This window comes from Anguilla anguilla, chromosome 5 (assembly GCF_013347855.1).
Source record: "Anguilla anguilla isolate fAngAng1 chromosome 5, fAngAng1.pri, whole genome shotgun sequence".
NCBI lineage: Eukaryota > Metazoa > Chordata > Actinopteri > Anguilliformes > Anguillidae > Anguilla > Anguilla anguilla.
This window is the reverse complement of record NC_049205.1, coordinates 49,801,381-49,824,344: the sequence shown is the minus strand read 5'-3', so window position 1 is coordinate 49,824,344 and position 22,964 is coordinate 49,801,381. Positions and strand designations below refer to the sequence as shown.

At 42.7% G+C, this 22,964-nt stretch overlaps 2 protein-coding genes across 4 annotated transcripts in view; one reads left to right on the top strand and one right to left on the bottom strand.

Moving 5' to 3' along the window:
• Positions 1 to 22,964, top strand: part of LOC118228008 (cytosolic carboxypeptidase 4) — a 163,804-nt gene that overhangs the window by 14,822 nt on the left and 126,018 nt on the right. The window lies entirely within an intron of this gene.
• On the bottom strand, positions 1,813 to 21,063 carry LOC118228009 (kelch-like protein 25). Of its 3 annotated transcripts, none has more exons than XM_035419174.1 (4): positions 20,900 to 21,062; positions 18,294 to 18,397; positions 15,039 to 16,883; positions 1,813 to 3,131 (listed from the first exon to the last, which is right to left on the bottom strand). In XM_035419174.1, the coding sequence occupies exons 2-3, from the start codon at positions 18,349 to 18,351 to the stop codon at positions 15,070 to 15,072; spliced, it is 1,872 nt and encodes a 623-aa protein (XP_035275065.1). In that variant the 5' UTR covers positions 18,352 to 18,397; positions 20,900 to 21,062; the 3' UTR covers positions 1,813 to 3,131; positions 15,039 to 15,069. The 3 variants fall into 3 exon arrangements, with proteins under 3 accessions (XP_035275065.1, XP_035275067.1, XP_035275066.1); XM_035419175.1 differs by lacking the exon at positions 1,813 to 3,131 and adding an exon at positions 9,515 to 10,986 and having other exon boundaries at positions 20,900 to 21,063; XM_035419176.1 differs by lacking the exon at positions 18,294 to 18,397.

Sequence of the window (22,964 nt, the reverse complement as noted above, 5' to 3'; positions counted from 1 at the left end):
AACAAGTTCTGTTATGTGGTCACAGAAAGTTCTGCTGTATAGGCAACACGATGCCTGAATATCAGTCCTGAGTTCTGCAGGCTTACATGCGAGAAGGACTTTGCATACCCAGATAGGATTAGCATTTTCATTTTCAGAGTAAACCTAGTTAATATACCCTTTTATTTGTATTCTCTTCCTTTCAATATTATGACAGGATATTAAAGCTCTCCTGGCTTTATTACTGAATGCATTTGATATTTAAAATTGGCCTGTAAAAGTTGGTCTGTCATAAATGAAGACTGTCATTGATAGTCCACATTTATTTGCACTGTCAAGGCTCTACTGAAAAAGGACCCATATGGGTTTAATAAATATACATTTATTTCAACAGCCCTTACTGCAGGGTTATTTACAAAAGAAGGCATGGATTTTCAAGTGAATTCAAATACTAAGGGTTATCATGTTTAAACATTTTTCTTCTGGTTTTGTGCTGTTCATTTTAATGCCTGCTGCTCCATGCCAAGTGTGATGTCATGATGACTCTTCCCCATAGCAATGCAAATATTGCGGAAAAGACTGCAGTATCCCGCCTCAGAATGAGTGGGTACTGAGCAAACAGACATCCAGATAAAATGTTAAATCATTCATCAAGGCAGGCAAAGTATTCAGTGCAGTGGGGCACACTGCCAGATGCTGGATTTACTCTCCCTGGCCCTCCAACATTTAGGATTCAATGTTTGGCCATGCATGTTGTGTGTGGTTTGATGTGCAGATTGCATAAGATATTTTCCCAACACTGCAACAAATCTCAGGCGAAAGCATTGCTTTTATTATCTGATGTAACACAATCGTGTTACTTCAGATATACAGCATTAGGTAGGGTCATTTACGTTGTTATGGAATTACTGTATAATTGCACAGCTTAGTGACACTAAGGGGAAAGCTATAATTAACTTGTTTTCTTTCTCAATGGCCAACACGTGCCCATTTGAAATGCTTAGTACATCTCAGATTAAAGGCTGCAATGTAGCATAATGGAGAACAGCCAACCCTTAAATTGCAGGTGTGTGCCCATGTATGGGAAAGCATTTCTGAAGGTAATTGGTTTACAAATTTCCACAAGGACTACCAATGGGAAAGTACATAGTATATTAATGTGTATACATAGTTCACAAAAATACAAATAACTTTGATTTCTTTAACTGGAATATATCATTTGGCTCAGTGCATTTTTGTCAGCCATTTTAGAATTTAATACTTCATTACATATGTTTATTTCCCTATGAGGGAGGAGTATGTATACATTTTCTAATACACATAATGGTATTCAGTAGATGTATGAACAATGCCTCATTTGTTTGGCAGCTTCCAAATATATATATGGATACTGGCTAAACTAAAAATATTTTTACACAGTTAACTCAACTCACCTGGTGTCTTGGGTCTCAATTGGGTGCTATTTTAAGGTGAAAACAAAAACCAGAAGACCCTGTTGCTCTCCAGGACCAGGGTTGGAGACCACTGACCTAGTGATACATTTTTTTTTTTTGCATTTTCCACACGTGAAGTTCAAAACTTCTCCAGATGGATATCTTGCAGACATTTGTCAGCAAAACACGAGTAGTGATTACTAATGTTCCAGTGAGGAATTCAGATATTTTTGTTTATGGAAAGGAATCCAAGATGATTATAAACTGAAGTTCTAACTTTTTAGTATTCAAAACCTTTTTCTTTTTTTTTTCCCCAACTACCATTCATCTCTCAAGGCCTGCAGAAGCTCTGATACAATGATATAATGAATGATCTGATGCAATAAATCCCAGCTTACAATCAAAGTTAGGAAATCATTTGGATGTCCAAATTCAATGTCGTTTATTCAAACCAGTAAACGGTGATTACAGATGAACATATCTACCAGTATTAGGCACAAGAATTCAGTTGATGGGGGGCCAGTAAAATCTTAAATGTATGCACACTGTCTCTTCCTATGGGAATCAATCATTTGAACTATTTGAAAGCACCCATTCAAATTCAGAGAAATATCCAGTTAAAACTGCATTGACTGTATGCAACCAAACATATTGTGCCAAATGCAAATCCCAAACTGCTTAATACACAATGTACTGTGTACATTAACTGCAGGATTAACTTCAATACTTCCCATAATCTCAAAATGCTCTTAAAACCAAAATTGATACCATGCTTATGCTGAACAGGTGGTTTCAGATTGCATTGCATCTCACCTGATCTGGCTGTGTACGGAATAAAATCAGCATTTAAACGCATTTTGTTGTTCACAGACAAGAACGGTAAATTGCATGTGAATTTGTTTTTCAATATTTAGTTGAGATTCTTTTTTTCTGGTTATCAAAATAAGGGTAGGACATAGCGTGGGGTGGACTCCCTGGAATTCACACACAAGATCTTGGTCAGGTGTCAGTGAAACCCCTTTAAACACTGAACCAGTCAGAGAACATTAGGGTGCCACTGAGACCATTTTAACACTGTACATGCAACACATTCACCATTCAGTGTCTAAAAAGGAATGCAGGCAAATCTTCAGTATTCCAAAAAATCATAGAAAGCAAATGTGTGGAGTTTATACACATACACTGAAATGTAAACCAGGTTAACCTGAAATGTTTAATTCTAGTTATAAAGGTCTGGGCTTTATTAGTTTAGAGTCACCAGCGACGGCTCATCCCCTACAGTAGAGGAGATGTGAAGAGAGCTTCTCATCACCTACGCATATGCTAAAGATATGCATGGATCCATTTACAGACCTTAATGATGCACAGTCTCTACCATAACAATGGTCCATAAGGTCTTAAAAAAAAAAGATATGCCAGGATTCATTCCTCAGCCTCCATCCATCTCCATGGTATCCAGGGACTCCACTGGGAGGCAGGGAGTAGTCTCAGCTTTGTGCTTTGAAGCGGCTGGTCCACCATACACCATACGCCACCAGTCCTGGACTCTCCATTGCTCTGTGGCTGGGAAGGTGGGGTGGGGTGGAGGGTGAGGAGGTTGGGGGGGATCACAAAGCACAGCTCAGCACAGCCAGTCCCAGCTGAGCCACACCCCTGGCGCATGCCACCATTGGACAGAAAGTCGATCCCCAGCCGTCTCCGCGGCGGATGACATGGCATCTGCAAACACAGGAAAACGCTATGAAAACAAAACGCTGAGTACGAAGGCGGGGAGTTCATTTCAGACTCATAGATGTTTGAAATCACTGTCTGGAGCTCTAAACGCAATTATGAACCTTCATTTGAATGACTTTTCACATTTGTTACATGTAAGGTTTCATTTATTTTCATGAACTGCAACTTACTGAAGGGAACCCTGCTGTGTTTATATAAAAACTTCTCAAAATCCGACAATTCGTCAAATTCTAATTACATTTCTTCTGGTTGGAGTAAACACCAGTTTAAGATAAACATGCACTCAGTGGCTTTATTAGGTACACCTGTTCCTCCAAACAGTGAACTGAGTCACTGCAACTCCATAAAGCATGCAGAAATGGTGAGTAATTTTAGTTGTCCAACCAAATGTGCAATTTAATTGACCGTGCTATGATTGTTGGTGCCAGACGTGGTTATTCTAGCTTCTCAGAAATGGCTACTCTCCTCAAATTTTCACACAATAGTCTCTAGTTTACAGAGATTGGTGCGATAAACAAAAAACACACAGTGGGCGGAAGTTCTGTGGCCAAAAACAACTTTTTAATGAGAGAGGTCAGTGAATGGGCAGACTCGTTCAAGCTAACAGAAAGGCCCAAATATCAGCCATTTAAAATGGTGGTGCGTGCAGAATGGCATCTCTGAAAGCACAATGCATTAAACCTTCAAGTGGATGGGCTACAGCAGCAGAAGGCCACAAGGCTACAGTGGGCACGTGATCCCCAGAACTGGATGTCCGAAGGTGAAAATGTCACCTGGTCTGATTAATCTTGATTTTTATGCCGTGATATGCAGATGGTAGGGTCAGAATTTGGCATGAACAGAATTAATCCATGGCTGCTGGTTGTCGTGATGTGTGGGGAATGTTTTCTTGAATGCCGCAGCACACCTAAGCATTGTTCCTGACCATGTGAATCCCTTTATGGCCACAGACTATCCTTTTTCAAATGGAGACTGCCAGCAGGACAATGCAACATGTCACGAAGCATGTATCATCTCAACCTGGTTTCACAAACATGGACGTGCCTCCAGTTTACTCCAATGACCTGCACAGCCCCAGATCTAATGTAGTAGAGCACCTTTGGAATGAGGTGGAATGGGAGGTTAGCAGCATGAATGTGTGGCCAAAAAATCTGTAGCTCCTGCGAGATGCTACCTAGTCAGCATAGCTCAATATCCCAAAAACAGGTTACCAGCACCTTGCTTAATCCATGCCGCCACAAATTCTGGCTGTTCTTGAGGCAAAATGGGGTCTTAGATAGGTGTACTTAAAATAACCAGTGCGTGTAAATGTACCCAAGTTGTGGCTGAGGTCAAAAAGTCAGGTTTTTGTCTCCTCCCTTGTCACGGGCCTCATCTCTTCACACCGATTGTATGATGGTGAAGGACCATCCCAGTAACTGTTACTACACTGGTGCAGGTGGACTGTGGCTGCTGACAGTGGGCCAGCTGAACACCACTTCAGGTGAAAGGGCAGTGAGCCCTTTATGGGGGTGCTTATCATAACCAGAAAGCCGTCAGACAACTTTCTCAGACAATGAAGCCAAGGTACATGCAGCATTGTGTCCTTTTCACCAAGTGGTCCAGTCCCCACAGTGTAAATTTCTCGCAGGTGTGTAAAAACGTACCGATTGTGTTATGGGCCTCACAGGTCACGATTGTCCTGACAGCATAAATAATGCAGGTGCTCTAGCACATTTATATGTGTGTTTGTGTGAGGGGACAGCAAGTTTAACGATCCTTATCAAAATTAACTGAAGGTCCCATTTTATCTTTCTGCTTTCACAAAAGATGCTCCCTTTAGAATTGGTGATTCTTTGGTGAGACTAAATGAATTAACTAAGGTGCTGAGGTAACCTGAAAATAACACCAAATCATTTCCAGTCGGCTCGCTGAGCATTTTTTAATGCGTATTTAAAGCGTCTGCGGACGAACTGCGACGGGGAATTTCTTTGAAACTCGAATGGTCTCGAGGTGGGGATTTGTCGGCCCGCGGCTTTTCCTCTGCGGACGCGCGTTTCGCTTTGAGGATTTCCCGCCACGGCGCTCGGAGCCCTTCATCTCGCGCTCGTCCGCCGCCCGCATTCCTCCAGCGTCTCCAGCTTAACGCCGTCACGCTAATCCCCATCGCTTTACCTCGACGCGGTTTCGCCGAGCTCCAATTTTAACGGTAATCCTTACTTTAAAAGGACACGCGCATTAGCGGTCCGCGATGGTGGTGAAATGACACATTGGCAGAGTTTCGGGCTCATTCCTGCCTGTTTGAGGCAGGGCTGAGGAGATAACGCTTGTTTGACGGACGTTTCCCAGTCGCGTCCTATATGTTTAAAATTTAATGTGCAGAGCGTCGTATGAGGCAGAATGATACATAATGCAAAAGAAATGTGTAGGAAGAGCATTAAAAAATCATAATCCTAATGAACAACACAGTGAAGGCTGGTCTGCTCAGAGGAACTGGGGCGTAGACCCAAGTCTCTCCTCCAAGCAGGATGAAGGTCAGGGCTGGGGGGGGGGACAATGAGGGGGGGGGGGGTATGAAAGCAAATAACAAACACACAGAAAAGAATGCACTTCAAGTACTTCAAAGAAGGTATAATGATGTAAAATGCCAAGAGATTAAGCTTCAAAAAAACTCCACGACATGAAAGGGGAACAGGAAGAGTCAAAGGAAGGCCTGTTGACAGTATCTGGTGGCAAACTGGCAGATGGCAGGAATAGCAGGTAATCTGTGAGTGTGTTTTCAAAGCTGTCTCCCTCCGAAGTGCTCCTTTTCGCCTTTGCATTTCTGATGAGTCTGAGCTCGCCCCAGAAGGTGAACGTGACAGGGTCGCGTCAACTGGGCCCGGCTGTCTTCACTTAGCATTCAGAGTCCAATGCTGACAGCTTCTCCACACACTGTGCACTTTGTGAGAGAGGCTCACCACGAGTGGCTCAGACGAGACAAGACGAAACCTGCGGAACCGCGCGTTTAAAGGTGGATAGCAGCTGGCGTGGAATGGTATGAGTAAAGATGCATCTTAGCACCGTATTTATAGAAGAGTGGTGCCCCGATCCAAGATCCTCCTACCTACTCTGAAGAGCAACTGAACCTGGTGTCGCTGGCTGATGCAATGAGGCTGTACGTGTTGAAATCTCAGGAAAAAAAGACTGCTCAGAACCACGTTTCTACAGGAAAGGAAGCTTTGTGTCGAGATGCCTGCCTCAGACTAAAGCCAAATTAAACAGGGCAGACAGAGCAAGAAAACTCTCCCACTCTTTTCTGCCCTGAATGGGGATGAGTGGATAGTGGTTAAGTGGTCGACATTCCTCAGAGGACCCATCTGCGTACCTGCCTTAAGGGTCTGGTGTGTGACATGTTTCATATCTCCAGTTACAGGAAGAGGGACCAGCCCACACCCCCAGATTTACAGTAATGCTGCTGCAGCAGGGCAGAATTTAGCCACGTTAGCTATTGTACAGTGGAGTTCAGAGCCGGTTCCAGAAGCAGACGACCTGGATTAGCGGAGCGCAAGGCTGCCCAGTAGAACTGCAGAGAAGAATGAGCAAACTGACTTTAGCCCAGCCATGCGACAGAAGACTGGGTGAAGCAGAAGCACTAAATCTCCCACGAAGACCCATAGATAACCCAGCAAGACAAGCAATTTTAAATATGGCTTTATCACTCTTCCTCTTTTTAACTCCTTTTCAGTGTAACTTTTAATACCCTGTCAATTCCGACTGTTCTGAGGGACAATAGTGCGCCTCTGCCAGATTACTGCTCAAAGACAAAAATGAAGCTCTGAAGCTATGGGATTTTTTTTTTTTTTGAAAAACTTGAAATATTTTCCTGGCAGTGCTGTCACCAAAAAAACCTTTGAACAGTCAAAAGCGCTGCTACAATCAAAAGGAAACCGTTTCTCGCCGGCTGATGTGTCATAAGCGTTTTATGCCTAGAGAATGCCGCGCCGCCTCCAGCAATGACAGCAGCACAAACAACCCGGCTCGTACATTTCAATATGGAGTTTCATGCCCAAGGCCGCTGAGCTCCTAAGCGCTAATCAGCATATTAATGAAGACATTTATAGGTACAAATACTGCTGCACGCAGACAAGTATCTTTCCCCTGCTGGCTTGTGAATATGCCCAGTGTTTATGTACCTGCATTTGTAAACATTTTTCATTGAGCAAGGCTTCCTTTCTGTGAGTACTTTCTGAATCAGACCCTCTCTTTCAAAACTACCATACCTCTGATTTTATAGGAGTTCTGGAAATTGCTAAATATCCAACCATTGCCAAGGCTACAGCCTTGCCATTGAAAACCAGTGTGGAATACACTAGTAGAACTTGAAAAAAAAGAAAAAGGGCTTTAGCTGTAGGATTACTGTGCCAGGCCAGTCCTCTGCTCCAGCACCCAGTGTATAAATGCTCAAATGAAGTGTGTGGTTCTGTGACACTTGATCAATAAACAAGTTGTTTACAGTCTCCTAAGTGATATCATTAATTAATTTTGTTGCCATCTTTCCAGTCACAGAAAGCAAAAACACTGCTAAACAAAATTCATCAGAACAAGAAAAGGCCTATTTCAAACCCTAGTCAAAAAACAATTGTGCTTCGTAGCGAGACAACACCATCCTGCTGTTTTTTTTCCCCTCAGGCCCTGTGTGCCTTCAACAGGGCTAAAAGCTCAGCACAGTGGAAGCTCAACCTCAGCATGTCTCAATGGAAATTCTGGCAACAGTCAAACATGGTTTGCTGCTATGAAAGCACTACCAAAGCAAAGTAATAGAAATGTCTGCAAACATAAGTGTCATGCATGTAAATGGCATATGCAGCGAGTAATACAATACCCTTCCCTCTCTCGTCTGCTCGTGATGGCAGAGGGAGTTGGCTGGAAACCTCACTAGAAGCTATAATAATAATCACGCCAGTTCAAAACGACCACTGTGGATTCATGCATTCCCCGAGAGGATCTGATTACGCTCCCACTTCTCAGTTCAGAGAATCACACTTTTGGGTAGATGTAGTGCTTTCAGAAGCCGGTGGGTCAAACTACAACATGAAGTGCGCTGCAGGGTACAGGACTAGATGTCCTTACTTCATACGCTACACCCTAGCATTCCAGATCTGTTTCAGACTGCAAAAGGATTTAATTACACACATTACACCGCAGTTACAGACAGAGCTACAGACATGTCAAGCTTACTGTACCAGGGTCCAAAATTATTTGTGTGTGGCAAAAAATGAACATTGAAAGCCAGACCGAGTTCTCCACTTGCCTGCTCTGATAGCAGGACATCATGTTTTTCACACATAAATCGGTCCACAGCTCAGGAATTCACAATTACTCACGCTGGATTGAACAGTCATACTCAACCTGACGACTACATTCTATGTCATGCTTATATATTTAGTAACTCAATCTAGTCTATAAGATTAGATTTTAAGGACTTCTTTCCAGATAGTTCCCCATAACTTCTAGAGAACAGCTAGCCAATTGTGGCATCAGCTTTCAGAACAGCATCCCTTCCATTAATTTCAAACTTCCAGTGAAAGCTCCTTTGGGTGCAACGCATTTCACGATCGTGGTGAATGCTTAATTTTACACTGTCACAGATGCATTAGTAAAGGAAAGGATCTGCATAAAAATCTCCCAGAAAAAGTAAGCGCAAGCATTCTGCTGGCATGAAGTCTGCTTCAGTATTGCAAAAATTAGCCATGGGTGGCCGCCAAAGCACTGAGGGCATGAAAATATCCCATTTCCCCCGTGCATTTCAAGCACAGACGAAGATTGCTCAAATCATTAAATTAATGGGCCAAATCTCACCGGTGCAACAAAAAAGACTCCCTGTCACTCAGTGTATAATAACACAGATTTGGCCTGGGCCCAGCAGGGCTGCAGGCTGAGTTATTCTACTCAGTCTGTCACTCCTCTGACCGCACCACTTTCCTGCTGAAAGAAGAGAATCCAAACCCAGCAAATTCTTCAGACCAGCTAGGAAAAAAGCAAAAACGCCTGTGCAATGTTTTCAGGGAGCGAGTGTGTTTACCCCGTGCAGCTCAGAGGAAAATTTGGGAAAGCCACAAATGGGACACAAGCGATGGCGTACAAATCCAAAATGTCATACTACTGGTACATTACTTTGGAAATCTGTCCTGGTTTATTAGGCTCACAGTTCCACCACCATACAAACTTGATTGAAATTCCTATTGCACATGTCAAGGGCATGATGGAAAATCTGATTTTTAATGCAACAATCTAGATGCAACAGCAGGGCTATACAATTGGTGGCCTGCTGTCAATGTACTCTTGGCCTTTGGTTTTTTTTTTGTTGATAATAATCAATCATCTGATTGCATCAAACTGAATGGGGAATCTCAAGTTTCAGTATACATCCCATGAGTGACAGAATAATAAGCAGTATCTATTGATATTTTCAGCAGGCACCTACTTACATCACATTTGGACCTTATGAATTGTGACCCAACTTACTTGAAACTTCTGGCACACTTTTGAAGTAAGTTAAATTTTTTCTCAGCTACCCCTCCTGTAGCCAGGATCAATGTTAAAATTACATAACGACTGGAAATTGTGGTTTCTATTGCGACAAGACCTTGTAAGACCTTGCTTCAACCGTGTTAAAAGCAATAAATACATGACCCTCACCTATCAACATAAATCCAGCCTGTTGAAACCATAGCTTCTCTGTAATGGATTCCTGTGCCATAAACTATATAATTCTCATCTAGTTAAAGGTCAAACGAGGGACAAAGTTGTAAGTGAAAATTATACCAATCAAATGTAGCAGCTTTTCTGAGGAACAGGCATAGGAAATTATGTTTATCAAGTTATTAGGATGAACCCTGGTCCACTAATCCTGACACTCATCTCTGTCTCTGCCATTGGGCAGTGATCCCTAGATTTGATTAATATCTGAACAACACTTTATGGTTATAATCTGTAGCATTTCAGACATGCTTATTGTATGGGGGTCATAGGTATGATATAGTTCAGTTAAAACCTGTATATAAAGTCTTGCACCTTGTTGAGAATCCCCAGGGTTTTGAAAGGGGCAAATGGGTTCAACAACTGAAAGGAATGGTCCTTTCAGAATGTATGACAACGGTCCAATAGGCTTTTACCAGCTGTAATCGTTTAAACATCCATTGGTCACAGTAAGATTCACAGCCGTGAAGCCTCCATGTACATCACTCATGGAGCACCCATTTCTGAGTGGTATTTTTAGACCGACTGTGTGGGTGTCTGCAGCCCACCTTGATAAACTGCAGTTGTGCAGCGAATGCATTTCCTTTTAAGAGCAGCCTCTCCGCTTATCTGGCAACCTGAGTTCCTTTGTCATGAGGGTGAAAAGATGTTGAGGCAAGGCAGGAAAGCGACAGGATGTCCCTACTGTAACAGGACTTAACTAGCCAAAATCCCACTTAATCTGCATGCTTGTAAAAACCACCCCCGATGCCAACCTTCTCCACCAACGCTGGTGGCAGAGCCCCCGGAGGGGTATTGATGCTGCGCCAATGGATTTTTAATTAGAGTGCAAAGCATTCTGGGCCACCTGCTACTTTGTGAATATGCGATCTTAAAGTGGCAGTGCCAATGGGTAACTGTCCCTGGAGAACCCGCTCCTCCAGGCAGAGTTCAGTCACACGGATGCTGGGAGGGCGGAGCCATGCTGGAGTATTCAGTCTGCTTCCCACACGGAGGGTGGAGGGTTTCTCTGCCACCCCAGCGTGAAGCCATGATACACTGCCATGCTGTTATTAAGGGTCGCTATGGCTTTGTGACATGATTCAGTACCTCCAGCAGCCGATGAAGTTGTTGAGTGAAGCTGTGGAATTTGGCGAGGCGCCAGAGGAATGCAGGTTAGATTCCCAGACAGGGAACTTTCATTGTGCACTTGATAAAGTACTTAACCAAAAGTATTTCGGGAGATCTACATCTGTTTGTGAAGGTGTATCAGCATTAGGTAATGTAGATATAACCAACCACCAACTAACATTTCAGTTATCTACATTAAATAACCCCTTACGCTGTTATACCTAGCTAATGATGATAGCACACAACCTAGTAGCATACGATATGCTGCCAGCTAGCTGACAAACAAGCCAACTATGTCTATCCTCTAAGAGGTATGTAGAAGTGGTGTTATGACTCTGTGCAACATCCATTCTTGCTGCCACTTCAAAAAACCACTCACTGCACTGTAGGTTGTTAGAGTAGCAGCTCATGAGAGATGGACTCCTCCTTTCTGAAATGTTTACATCAGAAATAAGTCCTTGTTTCCGGCTTTGAGCAGCTTAGCATCTGATCACATCACGAGGTGTTACCAAGACTATAGAGCTCCATTATAATAAATATTGTTAATAATATTTCAGTGCAAGAGAGCCATTACATGAGATCATTGTTAGCAATAGCCTTTCAACATTCTATTCTCTTTCCAAAGCTGGTTTAAAATGGTTTCAAGATAATGCAGCTGTGAGTGGATGCTCACAGGCTACAAGAATGCACTCATCCATCCTAAAAGGACGATGTAATCGCTACTTGCCTTAGGCTAATATAACGGCATCAAGGAGAAATGCACATCCTGATCTACAGCAGAGTTGCTGCCAATTCTCAGAAGGTGAGTTCATTTAAACCAGGACTTCCCAGCCCTGTTCCTGAAGATCTACCATCCTGTAGGTTTTTACTCCAACCTTAACACAAAACACCTCACTCAACAGCTAGAGATCTCATCAAACTGCTCATTAGAAGAATCAGGTGTGCCAAATTAGAGTATAAATGAAAACCTAGAGGATGGCAGATTTCCAGGAACAGGGTTGGGCAGCCCAGATTTAAACACAGCAAGGCTACCTTCCCTGTAGATCTGCCTTACAAATGACAGACACGTTCTCTATAATATGCACAATCAGCAGCATGACCAAAATCTAAGTGCGTCACCAAAACCTTAGTTTCAACTTCTAAATGGGATCACCACTTCATGGGGTTATGCTGCTGTGCTGAAGGTAAGAAAACATACTGTATACTGTGGATTACTATCAGAAGTATAAATCTCAGCATCTGAACTGCAAAGCCATCTCGTGTATGAAAAAGATAATGAGTTGGATATAGTATGACTCATAACTGAATTATGGGGAATACAAACAGCACATTAAAATACTATTTTCGCGTTATTCCTGAAGGCATAGGCCGAAAGTCCATCTGCCTGATTTAATTCAATATGTGCAGAACACACAAACAATCACAAAGAATGTCCTGATATTATCATTCTAATTCCTGGAAACCACTTCACATCTGTGTTTATAAGAAGGGCAAAAGGCACATCAGTGAGATTGTACTGAGCCCTCCCCCCGGTTAGGGTAGTAGCCCCAGAAGAGTGCTTGTGCTGTAATTGAACCAATAGATTGTGCAATAGATTCTCACCATGTTCTTCAGCTTGTGAGCTAATGGGCAATTGACTGAAATCCTGTAATGCAGACCACAAATCATTGTTTAACTCACTCTTGCCAGTTCCCATATGAGAGACTGAGATTGTCTGTAGCCTATACATCCACCCAGGCCTAATCCAGGCCTCTTTGTGTTGGTGGATACATTGTGTGAATTCCAGATGTTCTTAGGGAAAATCCTATGTAAATCATACGCCAAAAATGAAAATGTCTGAAAGGTTGAAAAGATCATCTTGGCTGTCGCAGCCTTTTCGTAGTCCCTGCTGCAAGCTTTTGTGTGCTCTTGACTCATGACCCATTTCCTCATCCGTGTCGCTGTTTAGATATGTGGTGAAACTGAACTCTCTGCTTGGTTCAGTTTCAGGTTAGCCCAGCTAGCCACCACTTGCTTCAATCTTATCAGCATGCGCTGAAATGGCCAAGTGCATACATTTTGAAGCAATGTACACATGCCAACTAAACTAAACTTGCTTCAGTTTGTTTTATATACTTGCTAAGGTTTGTAATTTAATTGATTAATGATTACAATAAACATATTGTACACTGACTAGCCATTCTCCCATGAGCATATGAAAAAAAGGAAAGTATGGAACAGCTTAATTCTGAAGAATTTTGACATATCACAATATATTTTAATTATTTTCATTTTGGCCTTAACAATTGACTGAAAGCACCTGTCCCCCAGTTGAAAAACAGTCGCAGGTAGACAGCTGGAAGCTTTCATTGTCCCAGAGTGAATGCAATGACAGCTTGACCTGCGCATTGATGCTTGTTTCTGCTGCAGGGTGTGTGTAAAATTTATGTAAATTTCCATTGAAAATGTTCATTGACCAGATACCCCACCCCCTTGCAACCCTATGCACACAATCTGAATCCATGACTACTCAAAGCTGTATTCTTTACAGTGCTCCTCTCCATTTGCATAGTGAAAACTGCAGAAGGGGTTGGAGAGGTAAAAAAATAAACACAAATTAAATGGAAAAAAAATCAACTCATTTAAAAAAGAGACTCTAATTAAAACGGTCTGAGTCAAGTCTAGGGACAAGATTTGTAGTCTAAAATAATGCAAGTCCTGTCATGAGTCATCAAAAATGGCGAGTCGCACTGGAGTCCAAGTCCACTGACTCCAGTCGCTACCACTGCCTAATATATCCACACATTTGGATCAGGGACACTTGGCCCTGGCTCCAGAGAGCCACACAGTCTGCAGAATCCTGTGCCAATCAGCTGATAAGTCTAATGTACTTCATTTAGCTTCACTCCATGTTGCCTATATCCCATAGGAAAGCTAGAAAAATCATCCAGAGGCCAGATAAGCCATGCCTTACAGGTACATGCAGATGAATTAAGCCCTTAAACTGAAATAACAGAGGACCATAAAACTCCACTGATTCTCCATTGATTCTATTCACATGTTTTTAAAGTCTCCCCATCTACCAGATGTGTTCATAAACAATGAATACACAAGTTTGAGGGGCAAATATTTCTTGGGGCAAATGAATCATTACATTACATTCATTTAGCAGATGTGTTTCTCCTGCATTTTAAGTCATTTTGGATAAGAACATCTAATTAATATGAGCAGTAGTTCTGTGGATACATCTGGTTGAGGTTCATTCAAAGTTTCTTGACTGCTTTGACGAGAATGTTGGCTAAGACCACATTATCAGGCAAGATTTACTTTAGCAAGATTTTGTCTTCTCTGATTTCAAGTGGAAAGATCCTTTACTCCATGTACCATTTCAATTGAGAATTTTGAATGAGAATATGAACTAATGGAACATTGTGATGCACAGTGAGGATGCCAGCCTTTATTAGTAGCACATTTTGGGAACGCCAAATTAAGGAATGACAATGAAAAACTTGGTATATGTCTCACACAGTAATCGCAAAGCATTATGGTATTCTGAAAAACTATGCATCTAAGGGCAGGCCACTGTAAATACAGGCCATGAGCCAGTGAACTTTAATTTTATTAATAGGTTATTTTAATTGTTTTCAGCTACTTAATGTTTCAACAATGTAGTGTGCCAAGTTTTTTATCCCAGTTTGGAAAAGTTACAGGTGTTTGAACCCTACAGACACCTTTTTTTTAAGTTTTAAAATAAACACATTTGCAGTTTCCCTGAAAGAAATAGTAATATCCCATGTGAAAAAATAGCATACTTGATATACAGTAAACTTTATTTATACGCCAAGTATTCTAAAATTTTAAATATACCTCAGGGATACTTCAGCATAGTTTTTTCACATGGGATGGAAATAACCAAGAGGGTGTTTCAATATTTTGAAATGCCTGCAGGTTGAAGCCTTTACATACAGAAGCATCAAACAAATGTCCCTCTTATACTTAATGTCAAATCCGGATACGAACAATAGTTCTTCCAATTTAAATGGTTTCATAAAAATAAACATGACTTTAAAACAAGGTCCTTACCCAATCAACTGGAAGTCCTGATAAGGTGCTCTTAGGCAGGAAGATGCTTCCAAGTGCTGACAAATGCCGTGGGAATGAGAGAATAAGGCACAGTCGTTATGCTGTTCCAGCTATCGGAGGTAGGATCGTAACAATCCAAGGTCTTGCACCTCTGAGTTCCGAAGTAACCCCCGACCACGTAGAGTTTGTTCCCCGAAGCCACCGCGTGGCAGCTCATGCGCTTGGAGGTCATGTCCCCAACGCGACTCCACAGGTTGGTCTCGCAGTCGAAGCGGTAGGCCGACGCGGCCGTGAACTCTGTGTCCCCGCCCATGATGAAGATCTGGCTGCCCAGGACGGCGGCGGCCGTGTAGCGCCAGGGCTGGGGGCACTCGGCTGCAATGGCCCAGCGGTTCTCCAGTGGGTCGTAGCACTGGACCTTGGAGGCCTTGTCCCTGTGGATGGTGGTCCCGCCAAAGACGAAGAGCTTCAGCTTGGCACTGACCACGGCCGCGTTGCTGACACCGTCCCTGAGGGGGGCCACCATGGTCCACTTGTTGACGAGGGGATCGTAGCGCTCCACCTGCTTGAGCGACACTGAAGGGGATGCTGGGAAAACGCCCGCGATGGCCGTGTGGCCGCCCACCACATAGAGGCAGTTCTCCAGCTCCGTGGAGCCGTGGCCGAAACGAGCGATCAGCATGGGGGCGCCTTTGGACCACTCTTCGTGAACCGTGTCGTATATCCAAACGTCCTTCGAGACCCCGTTCTCTGACCCCCGCCCCCCCGTCACGTACACCTTGCACCCGATGGCGCAGGCGCTGAACTCCTTCCTCGGGCTGGGCAGGTCCGATTTGGGGATGATCTCCTTGGCTTTGTGGTCCACCTGGTAGATCTTGTCGCACATGAAGGTCTGGCCCCCCAGGATGAGGAGCGTGTGGCCGGACTTGCGCGGCCGGGCGCAGGGGCTGGTGACCACCCCGTCATTCTGCAGGATCCTCTTCTTGCACTGCATGGCCTCCTCCACCACTTGCATGCTGCGCCTGTCTGAGGCCACCAGCTCCTCACAGGCCACCGCCTCGATGAGGCATTCGGAGGGTAGCAGCGCCAGGCGTACCCCCTGCAGCAGCTCCGCGAGGTGGTCCCTGCGCCCGTCCAGGTCGTACCGCACCCAGCGCATCACTGCGCCGAAGACCAGCTGCTCGTCCTCGATCTCCAGCTCGTCGCTGAGGATCAGGTCCAGGAGCTTGTCCTTGGAGAGGCCGTAGAAGTCCTCGGTGTCCCTGACCGACTCGAAGTGCAGCAGGCACATCCTCCAGGAGAGCTCGTAGAGCCGCTTGCACTGGTGCGCGTCTGACAGCAGCATCATGCCCAGGCAGTTGGAGGCGTGCAGGTTCTTCTCCAGGAACTCGGCGGCCGCGTCGCGGATGTCGTGGAACTGGAGCATGTCGCCGGCCTCCAGCAGCGACTCTGCGTTCTCCTCGTTGATGACCAGGCGGGAGGAGTAGGCGAAGTCCAGCAGCAGCTCCAGCACCTCGGGGTGGACCGAGTCGCGGAAGTTGACCTCGTCGTCCAGGCACTCGCGCAGGCCCACGCTGAACATGGCCTCGAAGTAGCGGCTGCAGGCGGCCAGCACGGCCCGGTGGCAGGGGAAGGAGCGGTCCCCCGCCCACAGCGTCACGTCCGTGAACATGCACTGCTTGCGCAGCGTGTTGAGGTGCGTGAGCACGCTGTCGGGGTGAGACGGCTTGTGGAACAGCGATATGTTCATGGAGTCCGTGCTGGTGCGGGACTTGCGGTTTTCATGGACGCTGACGGACATCGTTTCAGGGGCCTCCGGGGGTTCACCTGTGGCCGATTTCCTGACTGAAGGGGTCAAAGGGGAAAAAACACGTGTTCATTATATTTTTTCCAGAGTTGTTTTCAAGCATTTGGATGACACTGGCAAACATTCTCTTCATTCATCTCAGTTTGAAGTCTACTGTATTAAACATGCTCATTCACCGCCTCAAATAGTTAACGATATGAAATATAAATTTCATTCCAGAAAAAAAAAACCATTTGGCCTACATTAGCAGTATTAAAGGTAGCACAATTTTTGCCAGCTTCACACAGATAAATATTCATTTTGTTCTCTATGCAAATACATAATTGGCTTCCTGATCATTTTATTAGACTTTTTGTTAGTGTGTCTGCACGTTACAATGGTACTCGCATTAAAATGATCTGTAAACACTATGCACATATTTTTGCACTTTTGTGTAACTGCCTTTACTGTTCCCACAAATGTGCATATGTAAATTCCTGAGATTGAATGCATATTTTTGATTATGCTGTGTCCCTCAAAAAAGTATAGAGGTAAATTAATACTTAAGTAAATGAAAAAAAGAGCTTTTACATGCCAATGGTTTTTTTGTTTCTACTTCAAAAATATAGGTTGATGGGTACTGCAGAAATAACCTTTTTGTCCATGAAGAGTTCGATGACCTCATTAAATTAACCTACACACTAAAATATTAAACTGATTTAAGACCAAAATAATGGAGCAGAATAGTGTAATCAAATAGTGTCTGCAGTATTTTCCGTTGCTTCTGAAAGATGATAGGTGAAGAATTTGGTCTGAAAGAGATGTCAGCACAAAGCATCCTTGTACAGGAGCCAGACAGAGGTGCACTGACAGGTGCCTGAAAACTGAAATGAATCATCTATAGCACCACACAGTTTATCCATCATCTCCAAATTTTTTTGCTTCCTGTGGCAGTGTGCAAAAACACAACTTAATTTCAGCGTATGTGCATAGTTCTTAGTACAAGCTATCCCTGGATTTCTAACCGAGCTTATCACCAAAGATGAAAAAGTACTAAAAAAGGTTCCTAAATAAGATGCTGGAATCTGGATATAATTGCAGCGCTATTGGGCAAGTAACAAGTGGATCAGCTTTTCTTTCAACGATGGCACGCAAAACAACAACAACGATTCAGGCCACTGGACTTCAGAGTGGAAGCCAGTGGCCGTGTGTTTGGTTGGGCTGACATGCAGAATGCGGTCGGTGAATGACAGAGCTCTGGTTAGGCGTACGGGAGGCAGCGAGTCAGCGGGGTGTTTCACAGCTCACAATGCTGGAGTCGGTCACAAAAGACCAGGTTTAAAAGGGATGCTGATGGGGTGATGCGGGAATATGGCACTGAAAGGGAGGGGGCGGGGCAGGGTGGAGTGGGTAGGAGGGTCAGAGGCCGGGCGGGAGGGCGGAGCTGGCAACCGTCCTGCACCACTTACGCCGACAAAAACTGTTGACCCAGGCACAGGCACTGAGGAGCTGAGGGGGAGTCTGCATTGGTCCCAGCACAGCTTCCTCTACTGGCTGGACTGTTAGGGGTCTTCTGAGGCATGATAAAGGAGGAGAATAAAACACATCTGCACTCAGGAAAATCGTCAGTGGAACAGGTTTATGCCATGGAGGTGCCTATACCTGCGTTTTCTCCTCATAGGGGTTTAGTTTAATGAGGTGCAAATTTTCATCGCATGGTTAGTGTTCTCTTGATAACTGATAAGCATAATGCCCTTCAGAAACTTGGCATTGCTGAAGGCAGAGCAAAACCGTGTTAGGTCCTCACGCTTGACGGATTCACCCGTAGCCTGGGAGCGAGTGTCACTTGACTCAACATCACGGTTCCTGCCAATGGCACTGAAGCATTCCCCGGGCATGCAATAGCAAATTTCTCAGGCATCCACATCTACATGAATGACACTTCTTAATTGCTTTGCCCCCACGCAACCTAAAGACAAGGCCATTAAACTGGACCCTCTCTCTTCAGCCTTTCTTCCATTCACATCTAAGCTCTTATGACTAAAAGCCCTGCCAGGTTTCCTTTCATGGAGAGTGTTGGTATTCCAGGGTTTCTTATAAATTCAAAATTCAGACTGCTCCTTTCTTTCAAGGAAGTCAAACACAGGAAACTTCCCTGCAGCAGTGATCTTAGTTTATAGGCAATTCTCTTGAATACATAAGAGAATTCAATCCAGTGTCCATCTACTGTAATTTACAGAACATCATTCAACATGTACATCACCCTCTTATGCCATACATCAAGCTTAGATCACCCCCCTCTGAAACGATCATCAGCCATAAACATAGCTGTTACTGTACTGAAGGTGTGAACTACATGGTAATTCTTGTGTGAGGTGTTGGGAGCTTTCAAGTAACAACTGGTTCACAAGATATTAAATGTGATTTCAGAATTATTTAAAGACAGCTTATGTAGTAAATTTGGATTTAACTGTTTATATTATGGTAAGTGATCCAGGGGGGCAGTGCTGTGCAACAATCCAATCAGAAGTCAGATTCAACCACATGAATGGTGGTTAGCATTTCTGTCCACATGAAAGGCAGTTTTTTTTTTTAATTCACAGGCTGTTCCCTTGATGTTAACTTAAGCCAAAAATGAAATCTTTAAAGTTTCCGATTGATTTGTCACAGGGGTCCTTACCTGAAAAGGTCTAGACAACCTGTTACAATTTAACATCCATCTAGACAAAAAAACATTTTTTTTCATCTATTTGATATGTTCATTTCCTTTTACCTGAAAAATCGCAATTTCTACTACTTAAAACTAAAGATCTCAAACAATTTGAGGCCAGTTTTCTGGGATATTTAAATATTTACCTGGTTACTAGCAAGTTTGGCAACTAGTATCCCGAAATTTGTAGACAATGTACAAATTGGTCATACTGTGCCATTTGATTGTGTAATGACTAACATTTCGTTTCCAAATGTGATCTTTTAGGAGTTTTAGTGGACGCGTGCACTGTAATGTATATGCATACTAGTGTCAAACGTACACACAGCCGTCAGTTCGTGATGTACAGCACAACTTATGTCCCACACATTTATGTACAGTACTCGATTAACAGAATAAGAAACATGGTAAAAGCAATAGGCTATATCCGTTTCTAAGAAGATGTTCTGGAAACGAATAACTAAATATCCACTGTAGGCTCACCTATCAAAATATAAAAATTATAAAAAGTTCACAATCCCTAAACAAAATAAGAATGTTCATATTCGTTAGGCGCACGAGTCAAACTCACAGTGTCCCCTCGGACAGCTACTATTTGGGCTTGCTACACCTTTTTAATGACTTCGCCTGGCAACTCGAATAATAGGCTACACATGTAGTCTAGCCTATGCGTGGCGTGTTAAAAGAGCAACATGTTAAACGTGAACACACTTCGAAAACCTCTCTGAAATTACCATAGCCGACAACAAACCTTTAGTAAGTTAAAGAGCAATCCCTTATTAAAAAGTTACCAAGGCTATATAAAGCTTCATCTACATAAACATACAATATAGCATTACAGCAGCCAATAGCATTGAGCAGCTACCCATCATAAGCATAGCCTTAATGAAATAGTGTAGGCAACATTTAAAATGGCAATCTGAATAATCGATACTGTGGTAACGTTACAAGTGTTCTTTTCTAGCTGTTAGTGATTAAGCTCTCCGGGTTCTACACAGTACCGTCAACAAGTCGAATAGGCTACTCATGAACGAGCATATTTCCAGTGGCCACTACCAAACGGTAACTTCGCGAAGTAGCTTGCAGAAGTGGCGCAATGTTCGACAGTAGTGCATGTGATGGCTAATTAGCCAACTACAGTAGCCTACGAATGGAAAACACCTATTCGATTATCCAAATGTCAAAAGCCAATTGGATAAACAACTCGAGACGCCACATCAAAAATGAAACACTGCCAACTTTTGTTTTGAAACTTTTCGTTTGAAGGCAAAACTAGTCCATCTGACCAACACCGCAAAATTGAGAAGGGAACAAAACAACTTTCAAAAAAAATATTTCAGGCTACAAATACGTAAGTATACTTACATTGCTAGACGTGTGTTGTTAAACGGGGTTCCAAAAAGTACACGGGTTCGGTTTGACAAAAAGTATCATTTCTCTAATTTTGTAATCATTTTTCGCTACTTTGTCTCCACAGCTGGTAGTTGCCCTGTAAACGAGAGAAAAAACTGCAGATGCATCAAACGCGGTGGGAAGCACATTTGTACTTGATTGACATATGTTTTGCCCAATCCTGTCAACGGCGAACATGCAATATGCTTTTTATCCAATGGAGAGTTTCCTGAACTGGGAGTTGCTGAGAATTGATTTACCAATTGATGGCAGGGACGGCAGTTAGGGTGGGATTGGCTTACTTAAGGAAAACCAACAATAGGAAGCAGGGAAGTGTGGGGTAACTTGTATACCTAAACCGATGCCTGAATCCGATTCGGGTTAGGTAAATCGTTGTTGGGACAGTACTTGTGGCGGGTTAAGAAGACCTGTGACCGTATATTCTGAAAAAGCGGGCTAGGTAGTCTCCCTCATATAGGCTACATTTCTGATAGCCTATGTAAAATGTAATATATAATTATGCCAACTGTAATTGTGTTGTACGGGGGTAAAATGAACCTAAAACTATCAAGTAAACATGCACATATTATAAACGTTAATTCCATATCGTTTTATCTGCCAAATTAAAAATTGTTTGTTTGATTTAATGTTGTGGTTTAATGCTGATTGTAGGCCTACAAAGTATTTGCTAACAGTATAATAGCCGACCCATGATCATGCAGCACGTAGCCACGAAGTGACAACAGTAGTAAGCTGGCCCACAGCAGTATTGGTTGAAATAATATTTTCCTCGTGCGTCTAAAACGCATTAATATCGTTTCAGTGGTATTTAGTTCCCTCTAGTGGATGAAAATTACAGTATAACATAAAAAGACTTACTAACTGTATCATTAAAAAAGTTAATGCCAGAAATTGAGAGCTGCTTATGTTTATAATTCCCGCCATTGTTCAGATTTTCTCATTTTCATTTTACTGAGAACAGTGTGTAGGCTGTTCAGATCTCTGAGGAAACTGGAATGGGTTACCTGGCTATGTCAGTGAATACAGACTAATTTGCATAACATGGTAAAATGTATGTTGATAAAACATATACATTTAAAATTATACGCATTATAATATGCATAAGAACAAATTTTTTTTTAGCGTAAACTGCATTTATTAACAACCATATCTACAAGCAGTAATGCAGTTATTAAAAAAAAAAAAGAAAAAAAAAAGTGAAAATCCACAATGGCTCATTATGATGTGGCATTCTGTATGGTCTTTATTCTTTTGCTTACAATGAGAATTGAAAAATCCGTGAATGAGGAAAAATATTTGAATAAAGTGAATTGTAATGAATTGTATAAGAATAAAGTATTTTTTGTTTATTCACTCTCACAGAACCTTTCTCAACACAATTTCCAGTCTCTAGTGGGAGGGTAAAATATTTCTGAACACTGTTTTTAATTTACAAAAATGTGAGTAGAAATAAATAAAATAAAAGGAACGTGCCCAAAAAATATTTATGCATAACACTGTATACTGTCTCCCTTAGATTTTTAAGGGTGAATTTAGTTATGTCAAGTTGAGGAAGTTGTCATAATTAGATCATACTGAGTTGTTCCAATGACCTTGATATGCACTTTAGTACATCGCTTTGGATAAAAGCATCTGCTAAATAAATATAATATGAACATAATTAGAACTGAAATTCTGAAATGATTCCCTTTTAACAATAATATGCGAGGCAATTCAGGTGAACTTGCCGAGACTGAATAGTAATGTAAAAAATAATGTGGGGTATCCAAATGAAAGTAGGGCTATTTGCATTTTTTGCATAACCACGTAATTTACTTGTCATATTCTACCAAATGCTTATCCTAATTTGCAAAACTTCCCCAAACCTGCATAAAAAAGAGCAACAGCAGCATTTTCTTGCTTGCTTTAAACGGAAGAGTTGTTCAGATTGTTTTTCTTAGGTCCGTTGGTCTTGGCAACAGTCCCCTGTCCTCATATATATATCCAGTTTTACTGGATCAGGTTCGGTTAAAGATGC